The 25,872-nt window shown below is 41.9% G+C and overlaps 1 protein-coding gene across 3 annotated transcripts in view; it reads left to right on the forward strand.

Annotated features, from left to right (window-relative positions):
- Positions 1 to 25,872, forward strand: part of trim66 (tripartite motif containing 66) — a 253,498-nt gene that overhangs the window by 165,901 nt on the left and 61,725 nt on the right. For 2 of the 3 annotated variants that reach the window (XM_078549215.1, XM_078549216.1), the window contains exons 4-8: positions 8,355 to 8,487; positions 9,041 to 9,157; positions 17,825 to 17,939; positions 21,032 to 21,178; positions 21,365 to 21,479. In XM_078549215.1, the coding sequence (XP_078405341.1) occupies positions 8,355 to 8,487; positions 9,041 to 9,157; positions 17,825 to 17,939; positions 21,032 to 21,178; positions 21,365 to 21,479 (627 nt within the window). Of the gene's footprint in view, positions 1 to 8,332; positions 8,488 to 9,040; positions 9,158 to 17,824; positions 17,940 to 21,031; positions 21,179 to 21,364; positions 21,480 to 25,872 lie in introns of all 3 variants that reach the window. The other variant, XM_078549217.1, reaches the window with a different exon arrangement.

Consider the following 25,872-nt stretch of genomic DNA (forward strand, 5'->3'; position numbering starts at 1 on the left):
GCTTTTCTGGATAATAACCTCAGCAACTAAGGTACCTACAAAATATTATCATATAAATCAGAATAAACAGCGATTAATGGAAAAATAGAGAGAAAAAGGATTTATAGAAGCATGGAGAAAATGAGGAGGATAATTACTTGATCTTTAAATTAGAAAAAGATAAAAGTTTGAATAGTAACATTTAAACTGAGGTTGTGGTTGTTGGAGATCAGTCATCTCAGCTCAGACACTACCCTCATCTCAGCTCAGACACTACCCTGCAGGAGTTCCTCAGGGTAGTGTCCTCGGCCCAACCATCTTCAGCTGCTTCATCAATGAACTTCCTTCCATCATAAGGTCAGAAGTGGGGATGTTTGCTGACGATTGCACAATGTTCAGCACCATTCGCGACTCCTCAGATACTGAAGTAGTTTGTGTCCAAATGCAGCAAGACCTGGACAATATCCAGGCTTGGGCTGACAAGTGGCAAGTAACATTCGCGCCACACAAGTGTTAGGCAATGACCATCTCCAACAAGAGAGAATCCAACCATCATCCCTTGATGTTCAATGACATTACCATCACTGAATCCCTGGCTATCAACATCCTGGGGGTTACCATTGACCAGAAACTGAACTGAAATAGCCATGTAAATACTGTGGCTACAAGAGCAGGTCAGAGGCTAGGAATAGTGTGACGAGTAACCCAACTGATCCCAAAGCCTGTCCACCATCTACAAGGCACAAGTCAGGAGTGTGATGGAATACTCCCCACTTGCCTGGATAAGCGCAGCTCCCACAACACTCAAGAAGCTTGATACCATCCAGGATAGAGCAGCCCACTTGATTGGCACCACATTCACTCCCTCTACCACTGACGCACAGAAGCAGCAGTGTGTACCATATACACGATGCACAGCAGGAACTCACTAAAGCTCCTTAGACAGCACACCTTCAAACTCATGACCACTACCATCTAGAAGGACAAGGACAGCAGATAGATGGGAACACCACCAGCTAGAAATTCCCCTACAAGTCACTCTCCACCCTGACTTGGAAATATGTTTTTTTAATTCATTCATGGGATGTGGGTGTCACTGGCTAGGCCAGCATTTATTACCCATCCCTCATTGCCCTTGTTCAGAGGGCATTTAAGAGTCAACCGCATTGCTCTGGGTCTGGAGTCACATGTAGGCCAGACCAGGTAAGGACAGCAGATTTCCTTCCCTAAAGGACATTCGTGAACCAGATGGGTTTTTACAACAATCGACAACATATCGCCGTTCCTTCACTGTCACTGGGTCAAAATCCTGGAACTCCCTTCCTAACAGCACTGTGGGTGTACCCACACCATATGGACTGCAGTGGTTCAAGAAGGCAGCTTACCACCACCTTCTCAAGGGCAACTAGGGATGGGCCATAAATGCTGGCCCAGCCAGTGAAGCCCACATCCCATGAATGAATATTTTTTTAAAAATTAAAAAACAATAATGAATATAGAAAATAGGGGAATGAATTGAAGGTGGGCAAAGTAGGCTCAATATATTTTATTTATAATTGCTAAAATATTCTGGTGTCTATGAATACCATAGAAGCTCTTGCTAGCTGAATAGCACAATGACATGCTAATGTTAGTTTGTTTCAGCATTAGGTATTTAGTTATTTTTGATTGCATAATTTATCTACTTTGTTTCAGATTCATCATTAAAAATAAGACATTAAAAGAATCTAGCATTGAATTCAAAGTTGTAAACTAATTTTGTGATTCAATTTCTGCTTAAACTGTTTGAGCTTCTCTTGTGGTTTATGATGTCATCAGATCTCTTTGAACAGATTGTCACCTTGCAATCACCCCCAAGAATCCGCATTCTCGCTAACTTTATAAATTTTTAAACCTGACTAAATATCTGAACTTTACATCACAAGTGTTGTTCATTTTTACATAAACATTGTGTCCACAAAAATGACGAACCTAATCTGGCCAATTATTGCATGATCAGTCTACTCCCAATCAACAGCGATGTGATGGAAGGAGTCGTCAACAGTGCTATCAAGCGGCACTTACTTGGCAATAACCTGTTCACTGCTCAGTTTGAGTTCCACCAGAGCCACTCAGCTCCTGACCTCATTACATGACATCATTAGCTTTGATCCAAACATGGATAACATAGCTGAACTCCAGAGGTGAGGCAAGAGTGACTGCCCTTGACATCAAGGCAGCATTTGATTCAGTGTGAAATCGAGGAGCTCTAGCAAAATTGAAATCCAGTGGGAATTGGGGGTGTGCCACTCTCCACTGGTTGGAGTCATACCTAGCACAAAGGAAGATGGGTGCAGTGTTGGAGGTCAATTGTCTCAATCCCAAGACATCGCTGCAGGAGTTCCCCAGGGTAGTGTCCTAGGCCCAACCATTTTCAACTGCTTCATCAATGACCTTCCCTCCAACATAAGGTCAGAAATGGGCGTGTTCGTGATGATTGCACAATGACAGTACCATTTGTGACTCCTCAGATACTGAAGTAGTCCATGTCCATATGCAGCAAGAGCTGGAGAACATTCAGGCTTGTGCTGCTAAGTGGCAAATAACATTTGTGTCACATAAGTGCCAGGCAATAACCATCTCCAACAAGAGAGAATCTAACCATTGTCCCTTGATATTCAATGGCATTGAATCCCCCACTATCAGCATTCTGGCAGTTGCCATTGACCAGAAACTGAACTGCCCCAGCCATATAAACATGATGGCTACAAGAGCAAGTCAGAGGCTGGGAATTCTGTAGCGAGTAACTTATCCCTGTCTTCCCCAAAACCTCTCCAGCCTCTACAAGGCACAATTCAGGACTGTGATGGAATACTTTCCATTTGCTTGGATGAGTGCAGCTCCAACTGCACTCAGGAAGCTTGACACCATTCAGGACAAAGTAGCCCACTTGATTGGTACCCCATCCATCATCTTAAACATTCACTCCCTCCACCACCAACGCGCAGTGGCAGCAGTGTGTGCCATCTACAAGGTGCATTGCAGCAACTTACCAAGGCTCTTTCAACACTATCTTCCAGACTCATGACCTCTACTACCTAGAAGAACAGGGCAGCAGATGCATGGGAATGCTACCACCTTCTAGTTCCCCTTCAAGCCACATACCATCCTGACTTGAAACTATATCACCATTCCTTCACAGTCGCTGGGTCAAATTCCTGGAACTCTCTTCCTAATCGCACTGGGTGTCACACCATGTGAACTGCAGTGGTTCATGAAGGTGGCTCACCACCACCTTCTCAAGGGGAATTAGGGATTGGCAATGAATGCTGGCCAGTGATGCCAACATCCCATCTAAGAATAAAAAGAACAAGTTCAATTTGTTAATTAAATTAAGATTAAACTGATGATGACTTGCTTGTATCCATTGTTCCTCCTATGAACCAGCATAATCCTCTTAATTATTAGTGCCTATTTTCTCTTTTTTAAAAATGAAAATACAGAGGGATAGAAACTGCATTGCATTTCACCCGTTTTCAGTGTTTGAAATTAACATCATGGAGTCAAATTCAGGAATGTTGGATTATGTACCTGAAAGATATCAGAAATGCATGTGACACCATTTGGCCTGGATACTCGAAAGGCATTCCCAGCAGCAGACTTCAACAAACACCAGCATTAAATATTATAACCTGGGTCTTTTGCCTGATATGGGTCCCTTTTCTGAAATTGGTGCCTGTGTATGACTGAAATATTGCTTCCTTAACTCTCCCAGTTTATCATGGCATGAGCAGTCAGAAGCAGCTTTCATAAGAGCTATTTAAAGGAATCCTCACTTGTTTTTAGGTAAGTGGTTAGTTGTTTTGCAGCGCTGGGATGTTTCTGGGTCAAGTTTTTAGCTGTTAATTGTTTTGGAGGGATGCAACTTTTCCCCTGATTTATCTTGTTTAGAATTGCTGAATGCAGGCATGCTGCTGAACTTACTCTTAATGCTCTGAAGTGAGTTGGAGAGGCAGCAGTATGGAAGGCAGCAAAGCTCTGCATGGGTGGCAGGAAGAGGGTGAAGGTGTCAAGTGCAGGAGGCTTTACAGCATATGCATATTCAGAAATACAGCATAGTGTAAGGCAGCTGCTTTTGAACAAGGAGACAGTTACGTACCTAGTGAATTCTGTGGTTCTAAAAGTTTGCCTTTGCCTCACAAACTGCTTCTGGAGACATCAGCCAGTTTGCTGTGCACGCAGTGATCTAGTAGGCCACTGATGTATTGTTATGGGATATTAATGGTTTATTACCTCCCCATAGATCTGACCAGGAGGAGCACTGGTATTTGCCCACATTACTGGATTCACACAGGTCTCAGGGCCTCCTAGATTATGTGCACTGTGCTCTTCTTCAGGAAGCAACTCTGTTTCTGAACAACGTGTTCTTCCATTCAATCAATGTGCAACTTGTGTGTGATGACAGATAGCAAACCATGCAGCTCTGTGCCCAATTTTCTGGCTGTAATCATGAGGCTTTCATATTGTACCAATCCTCTATACCCCCTCTATTGGGTAACCAGCTGGCTTTTGGGGACAAGGGAGCAATCTCACCAACTGGCCCATGACTCCCGTCAGGAACTTGAGTAATGATGTCAAGATCTCAATATAATGAGCCATGCATCAATAAGAGTTTCTACTGAGAAAATCATTGTGCCCTAAAACAATTCTGCTCTTTGAACAAGGAGGTTCCTTCAGTACAGCCAGAGCGAATCTCGAGATCCATAATTTGCAACATGCTTCATGATCTAGCTCAAAGGGGAGTTGCTTTGGCAATTCTTGTGGAATAAGGGGTGGGGCAGAAAGGTGGATAAGATGAAGGAGCCAAAGGAAGTAGAAGAGCCCAGTGATGTAGTGAAATGCCAGAGCTGTAATGCAGCAAATTATTGACTAGATATTTTTCTGATCAATCCCACCCTTGCGCCAATCACCATTGCCCCTCTTTCCATATGACTGAGTGCTGACGTCCACAGAGCTATGGATGCTCAGTCAATGAGTGTGTTCAAGATTCAAGACACAGTTCAATAGATTCCTGGTTACTACAGGAATTACGGGATGTGGTGAGAGTGCAGAAAGATGTAGTTGAGGTAGATCAGCTATGATATTGAATTGTGGAGCAGGCTTCAAGAACCAAATAGCCTACTCCTGCTCCTGCTTTTTTATTTCTAACCCTTCTCTTCTGCACTCCCACTTTCAGATAGCCAAGAGCTGCCACTTGGCCAGCCAGTGCAGCCTCATCATGAAGGATGAGAACTGTAATAAAATTCTAATGAAGAAGCACTATCACTTGTTCTGACACTGGTAGTCACCAGCTCAAATATAGTCGCTACATGAACTTGAGGGTAGTATAGAGTAGGCATTGGCATATGTTGAGTTACCGGGCGCAAGTGAGATGCAGCCAAGATAGGAGAAAGGATAGTCTGTGTGTCAATTCATTGAAGGGTGAGGGGTGTAGATGAATTCTTCTGCAGAGAAATCAGATGAGAACTTTGATAGGATGGTGTACAGGGGAACACTGGGCATGTAGGCTTGCCACAGAGCCTCTCTTACTGTCAAGGAGCATGGAGGGATCAAGCTCCAGCTTGACACAGGACTTTGCACAGACTGGTGCCCATCAGAACTCTTCAAAATGCCACCAGCCTGATGACAGATGCTGCCTGACCTGCTGAGTATTTTTTGTGATGATAATCGTGCTTGTTGCCATGCAAGTCCAGCTTGTTCCGTTCAGGCTCAGAGTCCTGCCATCTTGGCTGCGAATGGCAGTGTTTAAAAGGCTATGCATGTGCTCGCAGCAGTCCAGCAATCTGTCCTCCAACAGTTTGCTAGGATTGTTAAAGGGCTGCACTGGCAGAAGCTCCATAGTGCACAAACCTGCTGCTCCACTTAGGATGAAAGCATTCATGTTCCATTACTGCCACTCCGCCAAGGTCCTTACTCTTGTCTTTCAGCCAACCAGCCCAGACTTCTATTGTCCATGCTGAGATGGTGCAGCTTGAAGCAGAGCCTGCAAGATCCAGAGCTGCTTGAAGCCATCCTGAAAGGTCATCTGCAGTCTTCCACCAGCCAGCTGCACTGCACCCTCTAGGCAACACTGCATAGGAGCACCAGGACTGCATGGGCACCTGTAAGATGAGTGGCCTTTGAAGGCCTGGTGGCAAAGGCTACGCTCTTCTGAGTGTGAGGCTGGGGTGCAAGCAAAAGATTGCCACAAATGTGGAGACATGCTCCAGTCAGTGCTGGAGGGATCACCCTCTGAGTTGTCCAGGCAGCATAACCTAGTTTCAGACACTGCATGGTTGGGTGACGGAGGGGTCTCACGAGCCAGACATAGAGCAAGTATCCCTTTGGCCTCTGGTTTTTGTGGTTGCTCAATGTTGCCATGGGGCCTGCAGAGCCATGTGCAAGTAATCGATTGTACCCTATACCATTGGGAATCCCACTAGCTTGGCAAAGCCATATGCCCTCTCCTCTTACTTTTCTCTCTGGTCATTGAGAACATACAAGAACACAAGAAAGAGAAGCAGGTGTAGACCATATGGCCTGTTGAGTACGATCGTGGATGCTCTTTGGCTTCAACTCCATTTTCCTGCCCACTTCCCATATCTATTCATTCCCTGAGAGACTAAAAATCTGTCTATCCCAGTCTTAAATGTATTCAAAAATGGAGCATCTGCAGCTCTCCGGTGTAGAGAATTTCAAAGATGCACAACCCTTTGAGTGAAGTAACTTCTCCTCATCTCAGCCCCCTTTTCCTGAGGCTGTACGCTCATGTTTTAGACTCCCCAACCATCGGAATAATCTCTCAGCCTCTTCAGAATTTTGTAGGTTTCGGTGTGATTTTTCTCATTCTTCGCAACCCCAGAGAATGTAAGCCCAATTCACTCAGCCGGTCAATGTAGGACAACCCTGTCTTCTCGGGGACCAATTTAGTGAACCTTCGCTGTACCACCTCCAATGCAAGTATGTCCTTTCTTAAATGTGGAGACGAAAATGCAGACAGTTTTCCCGATGTGGTCTCACCAAAACTCTCTACCATTGTAGAAAGACTTTTTTTTTCTTGTACTCCAATCCCCTTGCAATGAAGACCAACATGCCATTTGCCTTCTATAATGATGATATCCCCTCTCGTATACCGTGCCTCGATCAGCTCTCTGGTACACTGATGGACAGAAAACTGAAATGTTACTAATATCATCTGCTTCTGCCTGGAAGTATCTGCTGGGGTCGAAACTTAGAGTTGGGTTGATCTTGATGGCCACTGTCAGCACCTTCCTTGCCCTGCTGTGCAGCTTAGGTTGGCCAGTAGGAGATGCCACAGCTCGGTGAGCACCACCCTGGGGCTTAATTTTAGAAAAGTTGTTTGGAAGCCAACTCGCCCCATGCAAGCCCACCCCGCAGCCCTATTATGCTCCAGGAGAGCCAAGTTGACTCTCAGTGGGACTTCCGTCTGTCACTTGGGAGGTAGTCCCACCCCCCAGGAAATGCTGGCCAATCCGATTGGCTGGAAGCTCCATTTCTGCCAGCAGTGCCAAGAGCTCACTAATGGGCACTATTGACTGCAACTAGTCCCAAGGAGAAGGCCCACTGAGTCCCGGAATGAGGAAAATCTGGGTTATTGGGTGGGGTAAGTTTGGCCAGTTTAGCCCCTGATGCATAAAAAGCCCTCCCCAAAAATAGTACCTTTTGGCCCTGTTAAAAACTTTTTTGATAAAATGGCTGTTCACCTTTGCCCGCCTGCCCAAGCCAAGTTACCAATCTCAATTGACCCTTAATTATTTATTTACATATGGTGGGCAGGCTGGTGATTTCAGCAACCACCTGTCTACAGTGTTATGGGTGTGAGCTCGGGGGTGGGTGGGAAGGTGGTGGGCTGGGCAGCTGCGCTATTTTACATGCTTCCCCTTTCCCCCTCCCCCGGCTGAAAACACACCTGGCAGGGGCACATACATTTCACCAAGGGCTGGATTTTAAGCGCCTCAGACAATTCTCCTACGTCCACCTCAGCCAAGAGCAGTGTTCCCTAAAGACTCGAGATGGATAGAGCCTCATTTGAAGAGCTCTCCTGTCCCTCACTCTGTGCACAGCTTACTCTCTCCTGCCTATGCTCTATTTCCAAGTCATGCGGCATCCCAAGAGATACTACCACAATAGCAGCCTTAGTTTGACATTGCTCATCCTGAGTAATTTATGTGAATATCCCTTTCCTGGAACCCATGAGTGTGCAAGATTCTTCAATGCTAGTCTCTGGTGTTTTTTAATAATATAATCAATTGAAACAAATAGTAGGAATTAACTTTTGAAGGTGTTTGCATCCTGCATTAATTTAAAACTTTAGTTTTATTTTATTCAATCTACAGGTGAGGAGAGTGAGGTCAATGAGTTTCCACTCTTTTGTCCGCTTCACAGTAAAGAACCACTGAAGCTGTTTTGTGAGACCTGTGACGTGCTGGCCTGCTGGAATTGCCAGCTAACACAACACAAAGGCCATAGGTAAGGTGGAGGGAGTTTAGAGGTGTAGTGTCATTCAGCATGTAATACACTACTATGAGAATTGCAATGTTTAAGTGTGTCTGGTCAGGTCCCTGCAAGTTTAAAGCTGCGTTAATTAGTTTTACTTTTAAAGGCCTCTTTCTAATGTGCAGGGTAAATGTCCCAGAGTTAAGAAATTACTTAAGAAATTTATGGGGTGCTGCTTAAAAATAATTCTATCTATAGGTAGAATAGATTACTGTTTTTATTCAGATCGAGTAAAATTAAAGGACAAGGAAGTAATCAGACCCAGCTAGTTGAAATTGAATAAATGAAGGGTGGAAGGAACAGGGGATAAGGGAAGAAGGGTGAGGAAATGAAGTGTAAGATGGGAAAGAGCTGGATTGTAAAATTGTAAAAATTGTTGTAAAAATACCTTAGCGAGATGTGAGGAGAAACTACTTCAGTGGTGGACGTGGCTTGTTATAGAAATAAGCCAGTGGAACAACCTGATGTTTCAGTGGCTACAGAGATGCTGATTCTGGCAATTTAGTTTTCTATTTCTTGCCCACAGTTTCAAATATCTAGAAGATGCTTTACAAAATCAGAAGATGATTTTGGAGGAGTTGACACTGAAAATGGAAGAGAAAAAAGTCAGCATCCAGAGCTCAGCAAAACAAGTGCAGGACAGGTAACTTGATCTACTTTCACTCAAAAAAGCATTATCACGGATCTAAATTTAGTTCAGGAAAGCAGTTTGAAATAATTAAGTTGCATTATTTATTCTATACGAAGTTACTGAAGCCAGTCCAAGGTTGGAAAAGAAATGAAATTGCGATTAATCAAAAATAATCTAAACATTGATTTGTGTTTCTTTTTCCAAATCTAATCACCAAAATAAAAGACAATAACAGCCCTACTAATACAATTTATTTCCAGTCAATGGTGATTTTCTAAGTGCTCAATTAAATCTAGTAAATTAAATTTATCAAAGCAAATATATTAGCACTTTAAAATAATCCAGAGCTTTTTAAATGTAATTTTTTTGACACTAGAATTGATAATAAAAATTGTTGCAACAGTTAGTTCTGAAATCTGCTGAGATCCTTTTTAAACACCTACCTGTTGGCCGTTCCTGTCATTGCTATGGCAGAATCTTCCATTCTTCTTCAATGATGAGCTGTCTCGGAATGCCTGTTTGTCTGCAGTTTGCTGGGTTGATGACCCTGAGGCCCAATACCAGGTGTGCCTCAATCCACTTGGACACTGGGATTGGTTACTGAAACAATCAGTAACCAAAAATGGGAATGTTTAAATTTCCAGGCTATAGGTTTAAAGCTGTGTGTTATACACCTTGGCGAAGACGGGTCCATGTGTTTGGCTTTGGTTACTTGTATAGCAATTTTAGTTTATTTTTGTATTGACCAATGGTTTCAACTTTACTGCTGCACTGCTACTTCACCTGATATTATTTCTCCTCTTTTCACGCTGGATATTTGCAGGACACTGGATATTCACAGTAGAAAGTATCCAATTTCAAACCTTGCCAAGATGGAGTTCTGGTACCACTTTAAGAAGCTGCACATTCACATTTCAGCTCTTGTTCAGGAAATCCTGCTCCTTCTGGCTTTTGCACTGTCAGCACAGGATGCAGATTGCTCGCACTATGTAAATGAAGAGGCACTAAATAACACAGGGAGGTCCCCTCAGAGTGTCAGGAATATGAAATACAGTATTTCTTGATGTGACCATCGCTGGCAAGGCCAGCATTTATTGCCCTTCTCTAATTGACCTTGAGAAGGTAGCTGTGAATCACTGCCTTGAACTGCTGCAGTCATGTGGGATAAGCACGCCCATAGTGCTGTTAGGATGGGAGTTCTAAGTGACAATGAAGGAACGGCGATATAATTCTGTCATGATGTGTGGTTGGAGGAGTTGGGGGTGTTGGTGTTCCTATATGTCTACTGCCCTTGTCCTTCAAGTTGGTAGAGATTGCCGGTTTAGAAGGTGATATGGAAAGATCTTCAGCGAGTTGCTGCAGTGCGTCTTGTAGATGGTACATGGGACATACTACTGCTGTTGTGAGTCAGTGGTGGAGGGAATGAATGTTTAAGGTGGGGGGTGGTGGCATGCCTTGGCATGGTATTGGCTGCTTTGACTGGGATGGTGTCAAGTTTCATTAGTGTTGCTGGAGGTTTACTCACCACGCAAGTGAGGTGTATTCCATTACACTCCTGACTTGTCATGTAGATGTAGACAGGCTTTGGGGAGTCGGGAGGTGAGTTACTTGCTGCAGCATTCCCGGCCTCTGACTTGTAGCCACAGTACTTATGTGGTTAGTCCAGTTCAGTTTTCGCTCAAGGGCGAACCCTGGGTGGGGAGATTCAGCAATGGTAATAGCATTAAACATCGAGGACAGATGGTTAGATTCTGTCTTATTGGAGATGGTCATTGCATGGCGTTTGTCTAGTGTGAATGTTCCTTGGCATTTATCAGCCCAAACCTGAATGTTGTTTGGCTCTTGCTGCATGTGGGCACAGTCTGCTTCTTATTGGAATCGTGAATGGTACTGAACACTGTGCAATCATCAACAAACATCCCTAAGATTCTGATCTTATGATGGAAGGTAGGTAATTGGTGAGGCAGCTGAAAATGGTTGGCCTAGGACATGACCCTGAGGAACTCCTGCAGTGATGTCCTGTAGATGCGATCATTGGCCTCTACAACCTCTCCCTTTTCCTTTTTATGCTAGGTATGACCCCAACCAGTGAAAAAATTTACCCTTGATTCCTACTGACTTCAACTTTGCTAGGACTTCTTGATGCCACGCTTGGTCAAATGCTGCCTTGATGTCAAGGGCAATCACTCTCACCTCACTGTGGAGTTCAGCTCTTTTGTCCATGTTTGGACCAGGAGCTGAGTGGCCCTGATGGAAACCAACCTATGCATAGGGGAGCTACATAAGGGCTGCTTGATAGCACTGCCACCAGTAGCACCATCTATCACTTCAATGATTGGGAGTAAACTGAAAGGGTGGTAATGGCTGGATTGGATTTGTTCTGCTTTTTGTGGACAGGACACACATGGGCCATTTTCCACATTGCCAGCCAGATGCCATTGTTACCGCAGCCATGGAAGATGGTGGAGGTAATGTTTTTGCCCCTATTTGTTAGTCCATTTGTCTATTTGGAAACAATATATCTTAAAGTAATGAACAGATTTCCATGAAACTTGGTACACCAATGGGCTATGGTCCAATGAAGAACTTATCAGTTTTGGGCTAATATGCAGATCAGGATCCTGGAGTTTTTTAAAGAATCCATTAACATTGGGAGAAGGGGTGAATTTACTGTTTTTAAGAATGTTGTGGGTTGTTTGATGGGGAGCGTTGTTGATTGTGGATTGTCTCTACTGCTTGTTGGGGAATTCAGCACAGCTGTCAAAATGTGAGCAGGGTTTTTCAGAGCAGGTTGTTGGATGTGGATTGGCTTTAAGCCTCCTCTGTGAGATGGAAGCTCTTAAAAAGATTTATTTTTCAGCTTTTATAGTTATAAAGCATCAACCAGGCAGGGAAATGCCTCAAGCGAGAGCTGCATAATTGTAATAACATTGATTTAACAGCGTGTTGGAGGTACGCATTCGACTGAGTGTCCTCTCCATTTGAAGCTATAGGTGTAGCTAGTTCTGGAGCATGTCTTCAGTACCTTTTGTGGGGATGTTGCCATAGCCTTGGCTGCATCCAGTGCTTTCAGGCATCCTTGATATCATGTGGAGTGAATGCAATTGGCTGAAGACTGACATATGCGTTGGGCCACTGGACACTTCTGGCTGAAGCTGGTTGCAAATGTTTCAGCCTTGTCTTTTGCATTAATGACTTGGGCTCTGCCATCATTGAGGATGGGGGATGTTTGTGGAACTGCCTCTTCTGGCTAGTTGTATAATTGCCCACCTCTATTCACGACTGGACCTAGCAGCATTGTAGAGTTTGATTTGATCCCTTGGTCCTGAGATCACTTTGCTTTGTCTATTGCATGTTGCTTCTGTTGTTTAGCATGCATATACTCCTGTGTTGTAGCTTCACCAGATTGGCACCTTGTTTTTAGGATATTTAGGTATGTTTGATGTTGCTTCTGATATGCTGTCTTACACCTCATAGAGCCAGGGTTGGTCCCCTGGCTTGTTAGTGTTGGTAGAGTGATGGATTATACTGGATCTTGAGGTTACTGATTGTTGTTGAATACAATTTTGCTCCTGCTGATGACCCATAGTGACTCCATAGATGCCCAATTTTGAGCTGCTTGACCTGTTCTAAATCTATCTCATTTAGTATAGTGGTAATGCCACACAACACTATGGAGGGTATTGTCATGCCCAGTAAAAGCACGTCATATTCATAACATTTAAAACAAACTACTCAGAGCGTAGAATCTTCTGGAACTGATTTTTCTTTTAAAAATTGGACATTAAAATGCTGAAAAAATGGCTGCCGAGAGTCACCTGATTTAGTCTTTGGATTCCAACTACCACACTGTCTCAAAAGGACACATTCCAGATTAAGAACTGTCACTTCTCATCGCCTGAAATCATCCAAAAAGTGTTTCCTGCCTTGAATAGCTCATTCTGAAACCAAGGTGGTGATTGTCTCAGCCCCCCAGGAACGTTGGCAAATAATAGCCCAGGTTGTGGCTAATCTGCTGAAGTACAACACCATATTTGGGAAAGGAAACTGAGAAACCACATGGTAAGACAGCCCTGTTGGTCTCCCTTTTAATCTTTAAGTCAGTCTGCAAAACACAACAACAGCAACAACAACTACAGTAACAGCAGCAGCAACACCTATGCCTTAAAACCTGGGGACTTCAAGGTTCATAAGGTCTTCAATCAAGCCTGTTCCTTTTCAAGTCCACCAAAACAGCAAACTGACCTCCCGGGAACAAGACTACAAGTAACTAACTTTGTGACCTGCAGAAAGTCTAGTTCTTGCAGGGAATCCTGCAATGACTCTGGTATATGACTTCAGCTACTGAATTCACCTAGCTACATTCAGGAATGAAAAACCTCCTCTTCTTCGCCAGGCCTGCACAGTGTGCCTTTCAAGACGAGCCAATAAAGTGAATTACGAACTTTTGTTTACAACTTGTAAATGTGCACTATTCTCTAACTGTATTCTTGTGTATGTGTGTGTGATGTAGTATTAGATTTTCAGGGTAAATGTGTGAATAAATAACCCTCTTTATTTAAACTCACAAAAAGCTTGCTGTTGGTATTTCAAATTTTCCACACACTCAAAGGTTAAAAACCACACACCTCTTCCTTCTCAAAACACACACTGATTACAGACAGTGAAGGAAGGGAACAGGAGTTTTAGTTCTCTCTCTTTCCTGTAAGTACCAGTATCCTCATTGTGAAGATGGAACTTTGTCTCCACAAAGACTGTTGTGGTGGTCACTCCTACTAATGCTGTCATAGACAGGTGAATTGGTAAAGGGAGGTCAAGTAGATTTTTTTCATTCCTTTGGTTCTCTGCCCATCTGCCAGAGGCCCCATCTGGCAGATATGCTCCTTGGTTTGGCCAGCTCATGCTGTAGTGCAACTGAGCCACTCTTAGTGATGAACAGTGAAGTTCCCCACCCAGAGTATGTTCTGTGCTCTTGCTCACATCACAACTTCTTCCAAGTAGTGTTCATTATGTAGGAACACTGATAATCATCTGAGAGAAGGCAGTAGGTAGTAAGTAGCAGGAAACTTCCTTGTTCATGTTCAACCAGATGCTATGAGATAATGTTAAGGTCTGCCTGGGCCACTCCCGCCAGAGGTTGACACACAATCTTGCCAATGGGACAGGACATGCTTAGGGATGGTGATAGAGGAATCTGGGCCATTGGCTATAAGATATGATTTGGTGAGTATGACTGTCAGGCTGTTGCTCAACTAGTCTGTGGAACAGCTCTCCCAATTTTGGCTCAGATCTCCAAATGATAGTGAGGAGGACTTTGTAGGCCCACTGGGCAGGGCGTATGTTCCGGTGCCTAGGTTGATGTTGGGTGGTCTGACTGCTTTTACTTTTTCGGCTTTTTTGTCGTGGCTTCTAGGCCATTTCAGAGGCAGTTAAGAATCAACTACATTGCTGTCTGTCTGGAGTCACAGGTAGGTAAGACTGGGTAAGGACAGCAGATTTCCTTCCTTCAGGGATATTATTGAACTAGGTGGATTTTTGTGGTAATTTGGTAGTTTCATGGTCACCATTACAGTGATTAGCTTTTTAATTCCTGATTTATTAATTGAATTTAAATTCTACCAGCTGCTGTGGCAGGATTTGAACTCATGTCACCAGAGCATTAGTCTAGACCTCTGGATTACTAGACCAGTAACAATATCACTTCGCTGTTGTTCCCTATGCACCTATGGCTGATCTGCAGCTCTAAAGTTGGTATAAAGAACAAAACAATTTTCTGAAAAAATGTTTATATATTTTTTAATATATTTAATTCTGGTCAGTGAACCTTAGTTGAAATATAACAACAGTAGTCCATTGGGATTCCTTGAGCCTTTTCACTAAGTAAATGCACTTTCTTTCGAACAATGAAAGGCCTGTGAAGTAACTTTGTATCACCTTATATTGATCTTTTAAGCAGTTTCAATTTTGGTATCATTACCGCAACTCTGACCATTAATATTAATTTGAGTCCAAGCAAGACACCAAGGCAACACTAAAGTCATAATACTCGAACATCGAGCTCCAACTTTAAAGTTTTGTATGCTTGTTCTGGACTCCCAGAAAGAGTTTCTCTCTACCTACCCTATCAAATCCTTTAAACACATCAAGTAGATCATCCCTTAATCTTCTACACTCAAGGAAATACAAGTCTTACTATTCAATCTGTCCTCATAATTTAACCCTTGTCGCCTCATTCTGGTGAATTTACACTGCATCCCTCCAAGGCGAATATGTCCTTCCTGAGAGACGATTCCCAGACTGAAGGAAGTGGTAAGATGGTTAGCTGTCTCATACTGAAACAATGTTAGCATTTTTACTTTTAGATATTAATTTATTGTCATTCATTGACTGAATGAGCATTGTGACCTTAGTGTTGCCTTGATGTCTTGCCTGGTTCAAATTCATAATAATGAGCGCAGTTGTGGTAATGATACCAAAATTGAAACCGTGCTTAAAAGATCAATAAAAGGTGATAGTTACTTCACAGACCTTTCATTTTTTGAAAGAAAGTGCATTTACTTAGGGCTTTTCTCTTTAGCACATCCCAAAAAGCATTTCATAGTCAATGAAGCATGTGAAGTGTAATTATTGTTGTAATGTAACCAAATGTGGATAAGTTCTATAAACAACAGTCAGATAAATGAGGGGATTATCTGTTTTCAGTAATATCAGTTGAGGGATAAATGCTGTTGTTTTTCCAATAAATTTATGCTCATTCTTGGATTGTGGGTGTACTAGCAAGGCTGGTATTTATTGTCCATTCCTAGCTGCCCTGAGAAGGTTGTGATGGGCTGCCCTCTTAAGCCACCACAGTCCGTTTTTGTAAGAAAAATAAGAATATTTCTTATTACTTGAAAATTAAGAAACCGTGAAGCACAGGGATCTGGGAATACAAACAACCATCTACGATGCAGATCAATAAGGCTATAACAAAAGCAAACCAAGCACTTGGGCTTATTTCTAGAGGGATGCAATTGAAGAGTAGAGAAATTATGCTGAACTTGTGTTGAGCTTTGGTTACATCACACTTGGATTACTGTGTACAGTCTGGTCACCATATCATGAAAAGGATATAGAGGCACTGGAAAAGATGCAAGAAAGATTTACAAGATTTATACCAGAACTGCAAGGTCATACCTATCAGGGAATGATTAACAGGCCGGGTTTCTTTCTGCTTGAAAAGAAAAGGCTAAAAGATACTTGGAGTTATTTAAAATTATGAAAGGTTTTGATGGAGTAACCAGAGAGAATTTTCCCACTTGCCGGAAAAAGCAAATCCAGAGGCTATCTGTGTAAGCTAGTCCCTAAAAAATAAAAATAAATAAATAATCAAATGGGTAATACAGAATGAATTTATTTATCCTGATAGTGATGAGAAGTTAGAACTCGCTATGTCATGGAGTATTTGAGGCGAATCGTATAGATGCATTCAAGGAGAATCATATGAGAGAGAAGGGAACAGAGGATTATGCAGATAGTCAGATGAGGAAGGAGGAGGCTCAAGGGGAGCATAGATACTGGCATGGACTAGTTGGGATGAATGGTCCTTTTCTGTACTGTATATTCTATGTAATCCTATGTTGTTCATGTGCTGAAGGCGCCAACACATGTACAAGGCCAAATTCATGATATTTCAAGCAAGACAGTTGCAGTGGCATTACTCATTTGTAATATATTCTATTCAATTATCTTCCCTCTATTCCCTCTTTTTTGGTTTACTGTTCAGCAGATTCTAGAAGATGTACCTAAAGGTTTGTTGCTCGCTCCTAGAAGGTATGCAAGACCAGCAGGCCTAACTCTTCCCATGATTTTTCTTCCATCCCTGAAGGCCAGCTCTGGGCCTCTGCTTTGTATCTGTACATAATAGAGCTGAAGTCAAGAACTCCATGTGGGTGAAAGTTGGATAATTTTAGGAAAAGTTGGGGTGTAATGGAACTTTTGACAATAGGAACTTCCTCCCCTCTGAATGGGAAACCAGAGGAGCAGATTCACATCACACCTTGATGCTGTGTTAGAGACCCAGTGTGTACTACCACCATGCCAATTCTCACTTTTTAGTAGCAAAGAAGGAAATAAATAAATATGTAAAGAGAATTATTAACATTCCTCATCACCATTCTTTTGTTTAATTTGAACATATAGCCTGGAGGAATCCTTTTAACAGACTTTTTTTTTGATGCAACAATGTTTCTATGTTCCTAGCCTACTGTCTGTGGAACCATACCTCAGTGAGGGAATCAACACCTTCAGATGGATGGGAAATGGAGAAAGTTGGAGATTTTTTTTCATTCACTGTCTCCCACTTGTGACTCTTCAGCTAATGAACTTTTGATCTTTGTAACATCTTAGAGGTACAAAGTCTGAAAGTGAGGTCTCCATAAATTGAATGGATCAAAGGGCAAAGCATTCCACCCTGCTGATGTACACTACCTGTGCTGCCAATGGTGCAATAACATTTTTAATAACCTGTTTTGTATTACTTTTAGTGGATTAGGACAGAATAATGGCCCTTAAACTCCCACGAAAACTAGTACTATTGGACAATATTGTAATTTACTCCCTTCAACCGGAAAGTATAAAGTAATGCAAATGCATGTCTTTTCAAATACATTTTTATTGAAAAGAAAATCTGTCTTGCAGGTTGAATGAAGTAAAGCAAATGCGGATGAAGATTGAAAATCAGATTAAGATGGCAAAAATGATCATGATGAATGAACTAAATAAACGAGTGAATGTTCTCATGGACCAGCTGGAGGTGAGGTATACTGTGTTCACCAAAGTTGTTTTCACTTTTATAACCATTTGAAAATACCCAGTTGCATCATAAGTGCAATGCTGCAGTCATTGGTATTGGGTTTGAATCTGCTTTGAAAAGGAAAGGACTTTCAAGAGATATGTTCTGACAGTGTAGCGCGTTGCACATCAGTTACAGGCTTGTAGATCATTTAATAGCCAAGTAATATAATGGTATACAGTGCATGTCATAAAATGTTTTTGATTCTTGTTGTAGTTTCATTTTAGTTGTTTTGATTAGAAGCAGTTTGCAGTATATGTGTCAAGTGAGCGTCAGCTGAATTTCATTACCAGCCTTCAGTTGGACTTTCTGTCACACATTAGAACTAAGATATCACCCCAGCCTTTCCATTACCTGTAAAACTGTTAACAAAATATTGCCAGCTTTCTCCCTGAGGAGTTAAAAAGCTTTTTTTGTGTGGTTATTTTGTACATTGTTCTTTAATTCTCCCAGGGCTAGACATCATTTCTTAAACAGGTTGGCAACGAGGTAAGCAATCTGCTTCAACACATCTATCAATGTTTCATTCAAATGCATACAAAGGAGGTATGACTTGCATTCTGATATTTCCTCTCCTAGGGGCAAAACTTTATTGCTCTATATCCAGTGCTGATAGCACCATTTAGATTAATTTTTAAAAATTTATTCTTTCATGGGATGTGGAGCGTCACTGGCAAGGCCAGCATTTGTTGCCCACCTCTAGTTGCCCTTGACAGTGCTTGGTAGACCATTTCAGAGGGCATTTAAGAGTTAACTACATTTCTGTGGGTAAGGAGTCACATGTAGACCTGACTGGGTGAGGATGGCAGATTTTCTTCCCTAAAGGACATTAGTGAACCAGTTGGGTTTTCACAACAATCAGTGATAGTTGTTAGGTCGCCATTACTGAGACTAGCTTTATATTCCAGATTTATTAATTGAATTTAAATTCCACCAGCTGCCGTGGTGGGGTTTGAACCTGTCACCGGATCATTAGCCCGGGCCTCTGGATCATTAGCCCAGTGATATTACTGCTATGCCATTGCCTCCCCCTAAATGGACGGTTAGAACATTGCAAGCTTGAATTCTGCTTGTGCACTCCAAGGAGATGCAGCATCCTTGTTCCACTGTTCTACTGTCAGCTCCAATTCTAATTTTAAAAAGCATTATGAATTGGGAAGATTAATTTTATATTTAAGCTTGAGGAAAACATCAGCCCACCTTCTCCTCCCTGAACAGAAAATTCTTGAATGGGCTTTAAGTTGATGTGGACACAGGATGGCCTTGATTGGCTGAATTCGATTCAGTACACTTTATTGTCCTTATGGAAATTCGCTGCAGATACAGTTGCTTCTGCATAACCAACAAGGATAGAAAAAATTGCATAGTGATACAACAACTCGTGTCGCTACAGTGCAGTGCCAACATCACAGCCAAAGAGAATTTAAAAAAGGAAAGATAGAAATAAAGAGTCTTAGGTCTTCATGCTCCTTCTCCAGCACAGGTACACCTAAGTTGGTGATATGACTGTCTGTCCTCCAGACAGTCTTCTGTACCAGACACCAATGGTATATTGAGGGGAGTGGAGATGAGGCAAATAGGGAGTTTTAGGAAGTTCTCCAATCCTTGATAGTTACAGTCTGTCAGCAGACTCTTGGCCACCCTTAATATCCTGCTATCTCTCCACTGCCAAAAAGCTCCAGGCCAAGAAGACCGTCTGATATTGCTGGCCCAATCTGCTCCTGTAAAGAGGTACTCCAACCCAAAAGCCTCCTGCTGAACGACAACGGCTCCAAAGCATTGGCACTCACTTCCTAGGTCACGCGCTCTCGAGTCCAGTGGTCGCCGTAGGACTGATCCTGGAAAAGGGGTCTGAGGGAGATGACCAGCACCCCGGAGTAGCAGTTGATGCAGCCAAGCCAAACCGGGACACTCCAGCACAACTGACCATTACCAGGGCACCAGCTCCCCATCTGCACTGGGCATTCTTTCAGAAGAATAGAATACAGTGCCTTGCATAGAGTACTAAAACTAGTGATAAACCACTGTAAGCCTCAAGTCTTATTGCTCCCCTGTGTGTGGACCCATAGTTGACTCAATAGCTGTAACAGAAATGTGCTACAAAATCACAAATCATTCGGGCCTTTTTTAAATTCTTTCACAGGATGTGGACATTGCTGGCTTGGCCAGCATTTATTGCCCATCCCTAATTGCCCTTGAAGGTGGTGGTGAGCTGCTGCCTTGAACTGCTGCAGTCCACGTCCACAGTGCTGTTAGCCTTGAGTATTTTGTTCAAATGATCAATCCCTTTGGATTGCCACCTTGTAGCTGGAGCTTGAGAGCACAGACTCTACTGTAAATTCATTGATATCATTCTTCCTTGGTCACAGATTGGAGAGTAATACCTCATTAGCCACAGTCAAAATAATGCAGGTTTGAGATAGTGCTGTACAGCACTTCATCTCTGATTCTCTAATCTGCTTTTTCTTGAATGCAGCTCCCATTGGAAATGTGGAATAAGTGAATTTAGTCAGCCCATACCTGTCTAGTGGCTGAGAATTTCCACAAGATTAGAACAAAAAGCAACATCGCTATGCCACCACCTCCCTTGTGGTATTGTCACTGGACCAGTAATCCAAAATCCCTGGGGTAATGCTCTGGGGACCTGGGTTCGAATCCCACCATGGCAGATGGTGGAATTTGAATCCAATAAAAATCTGTAATTAAAAGTCTAATGATGACCATGAAACCATTGCTGATTGTCACAAAAACCCATCTGGTTCACTAATGTCCATTAGGGAAGGAAATCTGCTGTCCTTACCTGGTCTGGCCTACATGTGACTCCAGACCCACAGCAATGTGGTTGACTCTTAAATGCCCTCTGAAAAAGGGCAATAAATGCTGGCCGAGTCCACATCCCATGAACAAATTTTTTTTAAAAACCAGGCTCACTAAGATTTGCCCCCCTGCCCCTGTTTTATCTTATTTGTGAAATGAGTAATTGTGTCTATCCTATATTTCTGGTGTGATGGCAGTTCCTTTTAGTGATAATGATTTTTCTTTATATCACACAGAGAATAACAAATGAACGAAAGCACAAACTGGAGCACCAACTTCAAGCAGTGATGGATTTGTGCAAGCACTTAGAGCATGTATTGAACTTCATTAATTGGGCAGTTGCTAAGAAGAACGATATCCCATTTTTATTCAGCAAGGAACTGGTAAGCGTGTATCACCATCTCTGGCAAGCAATAATGCTGGCAAAGTCAAAATGTTCAATCTCTATTGAAGAAAAAGTCATATGAATTGTTTAAAGTTAAATTAAGATAGCAAAGTATTCAGTATTTATCAATTCAGAGAATATTTGGCTGATATGTAATAACCAATATTAATATTCCATTATTTAGATCCTGTTTCAGATGCGCCGGTTGCTGGAAACACAGTGCAATGTAGATTTAGGTCCTTCCAAGATTCAGTTTCGCTGGGACTCTACCACATGGAGTAAGCAGCTCTCTACTTTAGGTAGGAAAGATCTGATAACAGTACCCAGTCAATGTTAGCTAAAGAATTACATTGTTTTGTTGATCCTACAGACCGATTTCCTAACCTGTATCCTGAGTTGATGGTCATCGACGATGCAGTAACAGTTTTCTAGAATAAGAACACAACTCATTCATGTTGGAAATGTATAAATGTATAATGAGAAAAGATTAAATTTGCATTAGAATACATTTCAACATGAATGATTTATTTATTTTCCTATCCATCTTCCAGTACTCTATATATTTATAATAAAGCTTGCCAACAATTGATCCTGGTATACCAAAGAACAAGCCAATCGCTACCTAGATTGTTGAAATAAAATCGAAATGTTGAAAAAAAATACACTAAATGAAAATCAGACCTTTTTCCTCGCAGGGACAGGGGGAAAGTTGGAGTTGCATTTGATCACATTATAAGCCTGCTGGCGTCTGGTTTCTAAGCAGCCTGAGTTGATGGTCTGGGAGAAAACAGTGGGCTATCCCAGGTCCCTGGGATGAGGGGCTTGTCCTCATGAAAGGTTCAGAAAATTGGGTCTATTTTCTCTGGAGTCTAGAGGAATGAGAGGCAATCTCATTGAAATGTATGAGATTCTGAAGGGGTTTGATAGGGTAGACGCTGAAAGATTGTTTCCCATGGTCAGGGAGTCTAAAATATGGGCACGGTCTCAGGATAAGGGACCAATCATTTAGGACTGAGATGAGGAGAAATTACTTCACTCAAGGGTGGTGAATCTTCGGAATTCTCCACCCCAGTGTGTTGTGGATGCTCCATCATTGAATACATTTAAGACTGGGATAGACAGACTTTTGGTCTCCCAGGGAATCGAGGGATATGGGGAACAGGCAAGGAAGTGGAGTTGAAGCTCAAGATCAGCCATAATTGTATTGAATGGAGGAACAGGCTCGATGGGCCATATGGTCTACCCCTGTTCCTATTTCTTGTGTTCTTGTGAGAAATCATAATGTATCAATGTACTCCACATACCAACACCATTTTAGGCAAACTGATTACTAGCTTCAGAAAAGTATTGTGCGTATATTACATACTTTATATTATAATGCAGAGCATGTATGTGGAAAAAGACAATTTAAATAATTATTTTATGCTAAGAGAGCATCCCCTTAAAAATACAGTTATAGATTTAAATAGGTGCCAGAATGATTAACTGAAGGTAGTTTTTGCATTTGTATCATTCATGATTACTTAAGTAAAACTCAAATAGCTCAGGAATCTGTACCTATTCTTAATTTATCTCATTACCCGTTTTATTTTTTGATTTCTTCATTCCATGGTAACTATTTGGCTTTAAATTGGTAAGTTGTCTAGACTGATAAGGGGGCCATTAATAATGAAGAGTTGATAAAGTGAGAAACACAATACAAAATTATCTTGCCATACAAGGATGTAAGGAGGGAAGGCGAGTGAGAAAAGCACGAAGGAAAATTATAAGAAGATGGAATATACCTGGGGTTGAGGTGGGGGGATGTTGTTGGAACAAGTGATCAGTTTGAGCTATTTTAAATATATAGTTGGAAACAAATTTTGAGAAGTCACATTGATGGTCTAGGTTTCAAAATTTCATGCATGGTATACTTATTTGCAATAGACATAGCCCAAAGAAAAATAATTAGCATGCTAGTATACTATATTTCAAACTTGTTGAGCATTACAATGCATTGGTTAGACCATACCACTGTGCTACAATAATGATGCATTTATGTCAGAAAAGGTACAGGAAGGTACAGACCTGACCTTAACTGAAGGAGAGGGGGCTCTCATTGAAACTTATTTATGCCCATATTTTTACTTCAAAGTACAAAAAGAAAGTAGAATAATCAGAATGCATAAATGGAAATCAGTGAGCAGTTAATTTAGAACAGCTACCAGGAAAAACGACTTAGTGATAAGTATTTGAGATAATCTACCAAGCAAAGTAATAGAGGAAAAAGTTAGAAGCAAAAAATATTGACATTATTAATTTCGCTTTCATGATTGGAGAATCGATGTACATAATGCCATGGCCTAAATATCCTTTTCTTAACTTGTCTTGAGCATTGCTAGAGTTAATGATGAGGAACAGTGACTGATATCAGATAATGATATCAGACAATGCCTTAGTTCTGATGAAGGGTCATACGGACTTGAAACGTCAACTGTATCCCTCTCCGCAGATACTGTCAGACCTGCTGAGTTTTTCCAGGTATTTTTGTTTTTGTTCTAGATTCCCAGCATCCGCAGTATTTTGCTTTTATACCAGATAATGATTGATGGTTAATGGCCGATGGGCACATTTTCTCAAAATAGTCTGTTATGGGATGAGATAGGTAAGCTTGGATAGGCATGTGATTCGCTGACTCAGTAATAAAATGGTCATATTCTCTGGTCATAGAACCATACATTCTATGGTTCATAGTTTGGGTTTCAACGTTCTACAGATATAACCTCAACCCCTGAATTGAGTTTTTTTCTATTCATTCATGGGATGTGAACATTGTAGGCTAGGTCAGCATTTATTGCCCACTGCTAATTGCCCTTGTGAAGGTGGTGGTGAGCTGCCTTCTTGAATTGCTGCAGTCCATGTGGTGTAGGTACACCCCACAGTGCTGTTAGGAAGGGAGTTCCAGGATTTTGACCCAGTAACAGTGAAGGAACGGTGATATATTTCCAAGTCAGGATGGTGAATGGCTTGGAGGGAAACTTCCAGGTGGTGTTATTCCCATGTGTCCGCTGCCTTTGTCCTTCTAGATGGTAGTGGTCACGGGTTTGGAAGGTGCTGTCTAAGAAGCTTTGGTGAGTTCCTGCTGTGCATCTTGTTTATGGTACACACTGCTGCTGCTGTTCATCGATGGAATGAGTTAATGTTTGTGGATAGGGTGCCAATCAAGCGGGCTGCTTTGTCCTTGATGGTGTCAAGCTCCTTCAGCTGACTGTTCAATGCAATTGTGTATTGAATACAGATGCCAAAATTGATTAGAAGGCTAACTTTGCATTGAAGGGTTGAGATGACACTCTAAACTATGACCGTGATGAAATATTAGAACTATATTGCTTTGATGGGACTGAACCTGCTCCATAGGATCTTGAGAAAGGAAGCAGTGAAAGATTGGGCTGAATTTAATGGCCCCGAAGGCAGGTTCCAACACAATTCTATGCACTTCAGACAGTTAACTGCCTGGAGTTGGAACTTCCATTGATAAACAGAAGCTCAGCAAGAAAGATTCATCTGTGGCTTACTCAGGGAGTTAAGGATAATAGATTTTTTTTAAAAAAAGGCTTAAGATTGCAAAGAATAGTAGCAAGTCAGAAGTTTGGGAATGTTTTGGAAACCTGCAAAGGGCCATCAAAAAGTTGGTAAGGGAAAAAATAGAATATGAGAGCAAACTAGCCAGGAATATAAAAAACAGATTGTAAGAACTTCTGCAAGTACATAAAAAGGAAGAGTAGCTAAAGTAAATGTTAATCCCTTAGAAGCAGAGGCAGGAGAAATTGAGAAATGAGGAAATGGCAGAGACATTGAACAAATATTTTGTATCTGTTTTCGCAGTAGGAGACACAAGTTGCATACCAGAAATAGAGGGTAACCTAGGTGCTAAAAAGTGAGAAAATTAAGGAAATTAATATTAGCAGAGAAAAAGTACCAGCGAAACATTAAGGGACTAAAATCTGACAAATCCCCAGGACCTGATGGTTTTGATCTAAAAGAGATAGTTGCTGAGATAATGGATGCTCTGGCTGTGATTTTCCAAAATTCCCTAGATTTTGGAGTGATTCCAGCAGATTGGAAGTTAGTAAATGTGACACCACTATTCAAGAAAGGAGGGTGGGAGAAAATGGGGCGTTTAGAAGAATGAGAAGTGATCTCCTTGAAACATGCAAGATTCTGAAGGAGCTTGGCAGCGTAGACAGAGGTTGTTTCTGCTGGCTGTGGAATCTAAAACATGGTGGGTACAGCCTCAGGATAAGGAGTCGATCATTTAGGACTGAGATGAGAAATAATTAATTCACTCAGTTTTGAATCTTTGGAATTCTCTACCCTAGGGGATTGTGGATGCTCCATCGTAGACTATATTTAAGGCTGGGATAGACAAACATTTGGTCTCTTAGGGTGAAATTTTAGGGCAGTGGGATTTTACGTTCCCACTGAAGCCAATGAGGTTTAGAATGTCTCGCTGCATTTTACGGCCCTGTCCCTGCCGAAATGGGGCCGTAAAATCCTGCCCTTAGGAAATTGAGGGATATGGGGAGTGGGCAGGAAAGTGGAGTTGAAACCCAAGATCAGCCATAATTGTATTGAATGGCACGTCATAACATTCAAGGCTATGGGCCAAGTGCTGGTAAATGGGGTTAGGTAGGTAGGTCAGGTGTTTCTCAC

The sequence above is a fragment of the Cetorhinus maximus genome, chromosome 9, assembly GCF_964194155.1.
Source record: "Cetorhinus maximus chromosome 9, sCetMax3.hap1.1, whole genome shotgun sequence".
NCBI classification, from domain to species: domain Eukaryota; kingdom Metazoa; phylum Chordata; class Chondrichthyes; order Lamniformes; family Cetorhinidae; genus Cetorhinus; species Cetorhinus maximus.